We start from the raw sequence: 11,507 nt of genomic DNA, 5'->3' as shown, positions 1-11,507 counted from the left end.
CAAGCAGCCTTCATATTTCCAGTGTCTTTTTCTCCACTTGGAACTGAAGCCAGAAGGACATTTCTTCCAACAATACCCAATTGGGTTTTATATTATAATCAATTTGTTACTCTCAGGATGTGTGGACTTCAAGAATTCCCCAGCTGGTGTGAACTTCAATTCTCAGAATCCCCCTGCCAACTAATGGCTGGGGAATTCTGGGAGTTGAAGTCTACACATCTTAAAGTGGTCACGGCTGAAAACTACTACTCTGAAAGATACTATCCCAATCGTCTCAACAGTCTCTGGGCACTTTTGACTGGGATGCAAGCTTTGGAATGCAAGAGAAACTGGACACAGAACATCTGCCTGCTAATTACTAATCATCTTGTCAGAGGTTATGCAGACTCCATAGCAACCTAGATCGATCACTCTTGAAAAGGTGGTTTAAATCCTAAGACTAAGGGTTCTGGTTTTAGATGTCTACTTGGATGTAAGTCATGTGAAACTGAGCTCAAGTCCAGTAAATGTGTATTGAATTTTTTTGTTGGCAAAAACCACAAAATTAAATGAATGGGATGCAAATGAAGGGTGTTTTGTTAATAATTTTAATACATAATTATACAAGTTATGACAAATATTTGCAAAATGTACACAAATATTCAAAAATACAAATAGCATTAGCAGAGAAAAACATACCGGTAACTGGGACAATTTATATATGCTTGTTTTAATTCTTATATATTTACTGTTTAATTCTTATTTACTATGAAGAAGTAATATGTTTTTTCTACTTGTTTCAAGATCACCCCATGGTTTGGACCTCCAGAAGCTGCAATTCTCACCATTAACCTTCCTTAGTTGGAATTCAACAACTGGAAATTGCCCATAGTTTTGAGTGATGGTTTTTATGGGGTGGTGTGCTTCAGTCTAATATAGTGACATAGAGCCCTCTATGTACTGACTTAAAAAAATGGATATATGGCTGCATTCTACCAAAACAACGTTTACATGTTTCAAAAAGACAAATAGTATATTGTAAATAGTTCGTTAATAATAGTACTGCTGAGTTGAAAGAGTGGTATCATATACGGGAGGACATCTGCATTAATTACAGTACCACGAAGCGAACCGGTAAGGTGCAAAGATTGCAAAAGGATCTTACAAACCCGATCTGCAATAATAAACAAGAGGAAGAGGAGGAGGAACTGGCGAGGCGGGAGGTGCAGCTTCCCGATTTCTCGGCGGGCATGCGCTTAATTTGCGCATGCGCTCTTAGATGACAACAAAGGACGGTGGGGGTTTGGAGCGGGAGCATCGCTTCTTTCTCTTCTTCGTTACCTGATGGCTGCTGCGTTGTTGGTGACGCTGTACGAGTACTCCCCGCTCTTCTACATCGCCTTGGTGTTCGTCTGCTTCTTGGTGACCAGCGGTCTCATCATGGGCTGGTAAATCGTGGGGAGGCAGTAGATGGTGATGGTTTGCGCCGGCGGTTTCTGGAGTCGAACCGCGAAGATTGGCTGAGTCTTGATGGGGGAGAGTGAGAGAGTGGAGTATAGCAAAAGCACTTCGCAGTGCTTTTCCAGCCCTCTCTAAGCAGTTTACAGAATCAGCATATCAAGGTCTTCACAATCTGGGTCTTCATGCAGAAAGTATGCAGAAAACGGGTACCCTCCGTTTGCAATAGACAAGGAATTCCCACTGTCAGATTCTCCATAGGATGTGTGTTGGTAGGATGAAGTGTGTTTTTTATAATTTTAATATAAAAGTATATTATGTACCTATAAAGTATATTATATACTTATATATAATAAGTCCAGCGCATCTGGGTTGGGAATGATTCCTGGGGGGGAGGGGGTTAATGTAGCCCACACTGTTGAAAGCATCACCACTCTTAAAGGCTTGTAAAGGAAAGCAGTATTAGGAACTTCATGAGTTAGGGGAGAGAGCCCATTTAACATGGAGAGGAATTGAGCAAGATAATCGGAAAGATCCAAGAGATTTAAAGTCTGGATACCGTGGAATAAAGCATGGGGCTTTGTAGAAACCATATAGGGATGGGAAATGGTTTTGACAGGAGTGATGCTAAGCGGAGTTGAAAAATGGCCCTGCTTGTATATTTTTAATGGGAGAGGGCAAATAACAGTGGTTTCCAGGTTTAAAAAAGGTGCAAGGAAAGGTTAATAGATTGACAGGCTAATTTAAAGCAAATGCAACAGAATTTGGAGGGTGTCAGCTTTGAAGAAGTTATTCCTTTAATAGTCAAACCTGGGCATTAATACAAATCTTTGTTTATTTCATTATGCTTTAAGATGCACTGAAGAATAGGTTACGCTCTGTTCTTTCAGGTCTCTTGATTCTATGACTACAAACATTTTGTCCTTCTTAGGTTTGGATGGGATGTTCCTGTGATTCTGAGGAATTCAGAAGAAACTGAATCAGTTGTGAAAGTGTCTCAGAAACAGATGCGGCAAGTGAAAAACCCATTCAGTTTAGAAATAAAAAACTCAGAAACCGCTTCAGCTTCAAGTCAGTATATTGTATATAATATTTGTGTTGTTTTTTTATTTGTGCTGATAAATAAATAAAGGGAGACTAGTATAGATCTATTTCAAGCTATTTAGGTCTCATCAGCTAGCCATACCCTTACTGGGATTCGAACCTGTGCTGTATTGCATCTTAGGCAGCTTCCTCCCATAATTGGGGCTTACCAGGGGTTGTGACACTAAATATATATATAATATTTGTTGACATTTTCTGTTTTCTCTTATCCCCTCCATTTTTATTTCTATTTACAAAAAGTGGATGAAGTGCACCGCTTCTGTTATTATCCCTCTTTAAGCAACCAGCATGCAAAAGGAAATAGAAAAAACCGTTTTTAAGGAAAATTCTGTCCCTTATAGGTTTTGATTTGCACTATAAACCTAACTGAAACCACTGTTTGCGGGGGGAACGAAAACACTCTTTATCTGTGGGATAATGGTTCTCTGTCCTTGTGGATGTGGGAGCTGAAGCACTATAAGCTCATTACAGAGAATCACCAGAAAGTATGCAGCTGCTTCATTGGTTAACTTTATATGACAAGAATTAGGTCATCGTATTAATAGCACAATTTGGAACTGACAGTTTTAATCTGAATATATTTATAACTATATGGCCTCAAAAAGATAATGGGTCAGTTTCAGAAGGTTTTAGATTTTCACTGCTTGAAAAAAATCTGTTGAGCATGGAAGTTTGAAAGACGGACTAGGTGACCATTAGATTCATTATACAGTATAGTAGCATGGTAGGAAGATAATATTTGGTTTCCATTGTTGAGTTTTGAGTAGCACAATTCTTCGTTATACATTTGTACCATTGTTTTCATTTTCCTCAAGATGGCATTACCCTGGTGTCTAATTGCCTGGAAGACTGTCTCCTTTCGTGCTATTGGGGCTGCAGCGTGCAGAAGGTCCATGATGCTTTGCAAAAACATGCCTACAGCTTTCGAATAAAAACTCCCCAGTCCTTTGAGGATGCAATGGGTCATGAGTATCTCTATTGTCAACAGTATTGGTATCCTTTAGTGAAGCTTGTGTATTTTCAATTTTGCCCAAGTATACAGGGGAAAGTTTTCCCTTGTAAATATAACATGTACTCGTAAGCAAGGCTTCATTATGGTTGCAAAGAAAACATAGAAAAATAAGGAGGGGGCAATATCCCATGCCCTTGACCAGTCATTAATGTCTTTGTGCCGATTTTGATTTCAATTATGCTTAAACTGCAAACATTTCATGCATTTTAAAAGTTAACTTCTATATGAGTGAGGGCCGTGTTTATTATTCAATGTCATATGCCCTGATCAAGCACAGTGAATATGTGATTGTATAGAATGAAAACATAATAAAATATACATTAAAAAAAAAAAAAAAAAAAAAAAAAGTTAACTTCATTTATTTTGAGGCAAAATTTCTGCATTTTTTTAAAAAAAATATATATGCTAATCCAGAAAAGTTATGTAGCACATGCTGCCTTCTAAGTGATTAATTTATTTCTGCCCTCGCAAAGTGAAATCCAGTAGTGCTTGTAAGACTGGGCATGCTTTGAAAACAGTTTGGAAGAATTACATTGGAATTTAGATGATCATAGCTTTGTTTTGTTTCGCTTTGTTTTCTGACTTGTATGCAAGCTGGAAAAATGACACAATTATCATGATAGTCCCATTAAATTACTTCATTAAAATACAGGTATATATCCTCAATTACCACAATTGGGACTGGCAGCTCCATTGCTAAGTGAGTCATCGTGTGATTATTGCCTCATTTCCCTGCAGTCATTAAACAAATTATCTGTGGTTGTTAAGTGAGATTTCATGTGACTGCAACTTGCAATTTTACTGCCGGCTTCTTAACTGATTTCTCTCTGTAGGAAGCCAGCTTTGAAGTGTGTAAATAATGATGACATAGTAGGAATGCTGTGACTATCGTAAATGTAAAGACAATTATTTTTACAGTGCCACTGTAACTTTGAATGTTCACAAAACGGGAATGTTCACAAAACGGACAGTCAGTAAGCAGTATGACCATGTCTTTTTTTAAGGCTCACGTGGAAGTGTCTGCTTTTACAAATAACAGAGTGGTATTGTGCTTATGTAGCTTCAAACATTCTTCTTCCAAATCATTTTCAAAGTGTGCTTAACTCTATTAAGTCTACCACTAGACAAGTTGGTAGAATGAATTATATGTACATGCTGGACAGGTGAATATTTCAGAATAATTTGAAAGATTAATAATGAAAGGGTAATCCTTTTATTTGAACTGAAAGTTATTTATGAATGCTACATGTTGTTTGTAGGAGTTAGTAATGCTTTTAAAACTGAACAAACCAAAGGTTCAATCCTAATTTCTGTGCACCTGAATAATTAACAGGTAAGTTATTCTTTTGTGTCAGGTGAAAACAGTTGAGATTGTAGAATAGTGGTTGTTATGTAGTTTGAACTTCCTCTGTAAATTTGATAGCATGATTAGCATAATAGTCTTTATTTGTGACAATAAAGACTGTTCCTTGACACAACAAAGTATAAAGAAGACAGAAGAAGAGGAAAAGCATAGTCAATTACCAGAAGAGGCAGACACCAATGATTTTGGTCTAGTGCCTAGATCTCGGTACCCACTAGTGGTACTGTTAACCCTTGCTGATGAAGACAACAGAGAAATCTATGACATTGTACGTAATCTCATTTTTTTTTAAACAGGGAGGAATTTGTATTGTCGTAGGTAAAGATTCCCCCGCATATGCGTGCTAGTCATTTCTGGCTCTAGGGGTGGTGCTCATCTCTGTTTCTAAGCCGAAGAGCCAGCATTGTCCAAAGGCGTCTCCGTCTAGGCTAGGGATTTGAACCACTGAACTGCCAACCTTCTGATCAACAAGCTCAGCATCTTAACCACTGAGTCATCACGTCCCTTATGCATGTATTGTCCTATACATGTATTAAAAAATTACCATTGAATAGAATTGACTAAGATGTTTGAGCTTTTTCATTTCTATTAGAGAACTTTCAGTTTTAAAATGAATTTCTTCATGATTAAAACCATAACTGCCAGTAACTCCTGAAATTGAAAGAAGTGCAGTTATTGAAAATTATAAAGTTCTCAACCTGTGATCCAGGAACCACTAATGGTCCTTGGAAATGGTATAGATGATTATTGATGTGGACAGTAGAAAGAATTTGAGTGGACTTAATGAAATTTTTGTCATTTTATTTTATTAAAATGTATTTTTTGTAACTTATGGTCTATATGTTGTCATCATTTTTAATAGTAATTCCTCTATATGAAAGAGGGATCTGGGAGTACTGACTAGATATCTGCAACTTGCTACTTCCCAAATATGTTCGAATTTCAACTCCCATAATTCCCCAACTAGTATAGCTGAAACAGAACTTTAGAAATAATTCCAAACATAGTTCTTGAGCTCATCATATCTGATAGATTTATAAATTATGCCTGTTTTAGATATAAAAATTACAAAAAAAAACCTCACTATTCTCACTGCTTATAGGAAATCTTAATATTTCTGCAAGCTTTTAACTTGCATAATCAACTAATGAAGCCAAACTAATTTTCTTAGGTGATCTTAAAATAAAATATCACATGACAGAAATCACTATCAGTGGGAGCAGTAGTTCACTACAATCTTGTTTGAAAACTAAATATTATTTTCATAATAAATAATTGAAATAAAGGTAACACGATGATTGCCTTTTTGTTAAGGTATAGCCAATCTGAATTCAAAATAACTTCAAACTATTTCACAGCTAATGAAAGGATTTATATAAAAACAGTAATTAACATGACCACGTAAATCAGTTAAATCATAGGGCATTAATAGGCAAGTATCATAGTCAAAGTAGGTGTTTGATTCACAGCTCTGAAATGATTGGAAAGATAGAATAAACATAGTAATTTTGTGCATAGCACAGGCTTCAATATATATATGTGGGTTTGAAAGTGACTCAAGATTAACAGGTGCATTTTTAATATGTAAAGTGTAAGATACTAAGCAAAACTGTTGGAGATTCAACTTAAAATGAATTATCAATTCATATCACCTGTTAACATTTTTAGCTATGCTGTGGTCTAGTTGGGGTTTGCTTCAACTGAAGGGGGCAGTGTGCTGAAATAAATGTTTCCATCTTTGTTAAAGATTTCAATGGTATCGATAATACATATTCCAGATGCCAGTTACAGGCTTTCCTGCCGAATACTGTATCAGTATCTCCTTTTGGCCCAAGGTCAATTTCATGATCTAAAGGTAAGCTTTCTGATTCATTTTCTAGATCAGGATTTTATTTTATTTTTGCCAAAGGTTGCTTTCTTCAAAGAGACAAAAAAATTGAAATCCCGGAATTCAGAAGCAGAGCAAGACAAGGATTCCCACAGATAAATAGACCCTTTATAAGCCTCCATTGGAACCACTGTATTGCAGAGAAAAAAAATGAGATATCCAGGAATTTTGAACAAACGACCATAAAACCAGAAAAAAGGACTGTGTTCTTTAAACCAGCAAGTCTTGTTTGATTACACACATCTGGAACTGATTTTTTAATTGGTGCAGAAGTCTTGTGTAGTGATGCGTTAAGTAAGAGCAAAGCTTTTTTATACATCAGCAAATCTATAATCTTTGGTAATTGAAGGCTATAATTGTCTAGATTCCCTGGAGCAAGTTTTTCCAGTCTGCCTCTCTAAATTTCCCCTGTGCGTTCTTCATTAGGTTTGTTGACAAACATTCTGGCTCATTTCATACATTAGGTTACATTAAACTATGGCTTACATCATTATTGTTGAAATCCCAGATCAAAATAAGCCAAAACCAAATATGTCGTATTAGAGTTTTTCTCCTATGCCTATTGCTGCTCTCCAACAACTAATTATTTTTATATTATCACAGTCTTGTAGATCTCAGTCAGTGTATCTGATAGTAAAAACTTTATCTATTCCCCCCCTCCTCTAGGCTCCTCTTTCAATGGGATTAGAAAGTAAAGTTAAAACACAGTTAGGGAAGTGTCTCTTGATTTTCTTTTTCACGTTTATCTGAATACCAGGAATCAATGCACTTTTTCTCATGTTTCTGAAAACATGGTGAAAAAGGGCAGTCTTCTTTCTTTTCCACTCACTTTCTAACTTTCACTGCTTTCCAATTCCTAGTTTTCTACTGTTATGCAACATGCCAATGTAATATGTGAAATGTCTTTTTCATTGTATTACTTTTCATTCTCTCCCTTCTCTGAGGCTCCCCGATTGCTGATCATAAAACTGCCATTGTAGTATTTGGCCTCTAAATTCTATTTACAGAAAAGAGGGGCCACAGGGAGCGTCAGGTATCCAGACTTTGGCTCAAAATTAAAATCATATCCATTTTGTTCTTAAAGTAGTATTCCCCAATGTCAGCAAATTTCAACTCTGGAACTTCCAGGCATCTAAAACGTGCTTAAACACTATCCTAAAGTGACATATGGGAATCTAGAAAATACACTGACACCTTCCTTGGTGTTCGCCAAGCTTCCAATATTTAGATTTTCAGAAGAAACAAATGTCAGCATAATGTTATTTCCAAGAAATGACACTATGTCTGAAATAGGCCCCATTTGGTTTATTAGAAAATAAAAATAAGTCTTCTGTTTTGTATAGAAATGTATCCTTTTCCCAGAAAGGGGACAAAGGTAACTGAGTATCAGGGAATATTCTGTTAAATTTCCCTTTTTTAATTGCTTACCTGCCAATGCATTTAATTTGGCAAGGGGCAAGGCTTCCCTTAGAAGCCATTTTATAGGAGTGGCCCCAAAATGTTCTAAAGTTCAGCATATATCTGACAGTCCATAAAGTTGAAGATTCCTAACATGTCCTAACCAAAGGAAGGAGATATTTGTGAATGCTGGTTTCTTTCTTCTAATTTTTCCCATCTTCTCTCCACCAGCAACTGTTCATGTCTGCCAGCAACAACGCGTCCTCTCTAAGTGGCTCTTTCTCCAATGAAGGGACTGAAGACCACGTCCTGCTTGAAAAGGCTGGACTGGTGGAGACCCAATCAGAAGTATTGGAGGAGAGCAGCAAGGACTGCATTGTCTGCCAAAACCGAGCGGTCAATTGGGTGCTTCTTCCCTGCCGACACACCTGCCTATGTGATGAGTGCGTGAAGTATTTCCAACAGTGCCCCATGTGCCGGCAGTTTGTGAGGGAGTCATTTCCATTATGCAGCTAGAGAAAGTGGATCCTTGCCAAAGAGGATCCTGTGTATTGTACTTATCAGGGACTCTGTGGCAAAGAATTGATAAACCTTTCAGCTGATGGTTTTGCAACAGTATCTTTGATCTCACATTGCCTTCTACTTGAATGATGTTTGGTGCCTCGAAAAACTATGAAGCAGCGTTTTCATTTTCCTTAACCAGGCACTCAGAAGCAGCACTGTGAAGGCCAATAACATAAGAGCCTCAATTCAGTCTTCAGGAATGGTACAAAGGGGGAAGAACTTTAGGCCACAGAAGCAATGCACTGAACAATGAAGGACATATTTACAGGGAAAAAAAACTTTTTAAGTATTTCCAGAACATATTTTAGTTGTATTCCAACAATCACAGAGCATATGGAGAACAAATATCCTCATATGTAAGAGAAGTTGGCAATCCTTATTTATTTATAAAGGTATTAGAGTAAATATCACATACTGTAGCTCGGCTTTCAGCCATTAGCAATGTTGCACTTTTTAAGCTATAGTAGGGAGTGGGGAAAAGAAATGCGTAACAATTGTCTACATAGGTTCAGATGTCTTTTGGGTATTCCAGCCGTTGTCAGTTTCATGATCTTGAAATGATGCAGGCCGAAAGTCATGGAGTCCTGACATATCTGAGATTGCCAAGTTGGGGGTGGCTGGTATATTCAGTTTTCTTGGGCTTGCAGGTTCTAAGCATTTACATTCATTTGCAGATGCAAGTGTGGCACTGGGTGTGAATTGTCACTCCCAGCAAAAGGCTGTCTACATGATGCATATTCAAGCAAATAGTCATTGAACCGTAAATTAGTTTCCACTTGTCTTGTTCTTGAACACTAAAAATTCATTTGCTTCAGGCAATTTTGGACCTGACATGACATTAGTGATGTCATGAAAAGCTGATGTGGTCCAAACTCAATGTAATGTAAATGAGTCTGCTGACAAGGAATAGTTCATTTGAAGATTGTTATGCCTTCGAGTGGAAGTGTTTTGTGTAGACCTTGCCTCCTGTCCAAGATGTCACTTCTTGTCAGCATTTGGACACTTCAGTCTTTATTTATCCAAACACAATTTTAGCCCCTGTAGCAATTGTATGGTTTCGTTGAAATGAGACGATGTCTGCATTCATGCATACATCATGCATAGCCATAATTTCATTGTTTGTTTTTCGTTGACAATCTAGCCAATTCTGGTTTATTAAAACAAAACATGGGTTACAATATTTTGTTTTAATGTGTGAATATAAACTATGACTACGATTCCTACTTCAGTTAGAATTATAACCAGCTTTGTTATTCTTTAGGGTCATGTTAGTAACACAGAAGATGAAGCCCTGTTAAATGAGATAAGCTTGGCAGCCAATACATTTTACAAACAAATAAATAAACATACACACATTAATTTCTCTGCATTCAGACTACCAAGAGTGAATCCAGCCATTGTGGATTCACACAGCTTGGCGTGATATAGCAAACTATCAAGTTATTGCTTATTCAATAAGCAGTAGCTTAATATAATGGCAGCAATCACTACAGGTGCCAGATGTTACCACCATCTTAAATTATGGCACAGCCCACCTACCCCCACCCCCGTACATTATGGTTGAAGTACTTTACAATCATGGAATCTTATAAGATTCTTGTTATCTCAGTCAGAAGAATTTGTGAGAATATTGTATTCTCGCCTAAAATTTCAAAATATACCAATTTGAAAAAAATGGTTTTTATATGTTTTTTTTTTTTTAAATTTCAAAACAGACACAACACAAAGAAAAATGTTGGGATACCTCTGCTGATCTGTTGCTCAGCACAATGGGATTACCTCTTTCAACCCATTCCAAAGTCTCAGCAAAAATAATTTATTATGAATTTTTAATATTTACTAAGCATTGTATACACACACACACCGTGTGTGTGTATAAGTGTAAACATAAAATAGAATGAAGAAGGGTGAATAAGGGAGTGGGCGGGGGGTAGAAAGAAAAGAGGAAGTTGCCAATTCTTTAGCTTGTACGCCAAATCTGAAATAAATACGAGTAAAAAACCAGACTTTCTACTGTAAATGTATCAGCTAGTTCCTTTAATATGCAAAATACATTGTTCTCTTTATTACGTAATGATCGCTCTTGTACATAAGATTCAAAAGGATAATTTCAATCACAAAGCCAGTAACTGACCAGACATTTAGCCACTGCACACCTGTACAATTACTCTGAATGGCTTACAGTAGTTTGATATCAAGCATAAGGAATCTGTTTTGTTTTCCTACTAGAAATCCTGGAACTCTGTGTAATATCATCGGACAGGAAGAGACTTCCATTTCTGGAAGAGGGAACCTTGAAGTATATGCTCAGTCAGAAATTTATTTCCTTATAAAAGACGAGAAAACCTTTCTGTGATTATTTCAGAACCGTTAGAATTTTCTGGTCTGTATATCATAGAGAAACGTATCAATAGATGCCAATATTCTTGTGCCTGCCAGCCACACAGACAATATTGAATTGGCTGGACCAATAATCAGAAGTGGTAGAAGGCAGTTTCTAATCTTAGTAATCTTAATTAAGATGTTTGTCTTAATTTGACTTTGACTTTTGGGGGAAGGGATCAGCCCCAGGTACTATTCCAGATCAGTAGATCTGAGGGAGATGCTAGGAGAAGACTGCAAAGAGAGGTTCTATTGCATAGAATATTGGTCCTATCTTAGTGGAAATAGCCTTTTGATCCGAACAATTCTGTTCTTCATTTAGTTCACATGACAGGCTGAGTGAGAAACACTTAGGATAG

At 36.9% G+C, this 11,507-nt stretch overlaps 1 protein-coding gene across 1 annotated transcript; it reads left to right on the top strand.

Annotated features, from left to right (window-relative positions):
• The first annotated feature begins 1,264 nt into the window (after positions 1 to 1,264).
• On the top strand, positions 1,265 to 9,944 carry CGRRF1 (cell growth regulator with ring finger domain 1). Its single transcript, XM_032236444.1, has 6 exons — positions 1,265 to 1,427; positions 2,369 to 2,508; positions 3,357 to 3,534; positions 5,037 to 5,184; positions 6,664 to 6,771; positions 8,434 to 9,944. The coding sequence occupies exons 1-6, from the start codon at positions 1,324 to 1,326 to the stop codon at positions 8,716 to 8,718; spliced, it is 963 nt and encodes a 320-aa protein (XP_032092335.1). The 5' UTR covers positions 1,265 to 1,323; the 3' UTR covers positions 8,719 to 9,944.
• The last annotated feature ends 1,563 nt before the right edge of the window (positions 9,945 to 11,507 follow it).

Source organism: Thamnophis elegans, chromosome 1 (assembly GCF_009769535.1).
Source record: "Thamnophis elegans isolate rThaEle1 chromosome 1, rThaEle1.pri, whole genome shotgun sequence".
NCBI classification, from domain to species: Eukaryota; Metazoa; Chordata; class Lepidosauria; order Squamata; family Colubridae; genus Thamnophis; species Thamnophis elegans.
Note: the sequence above shows the minus strand (reverse complement) of the source record. Positions and strands in the feature narration are given on the sequence as shown.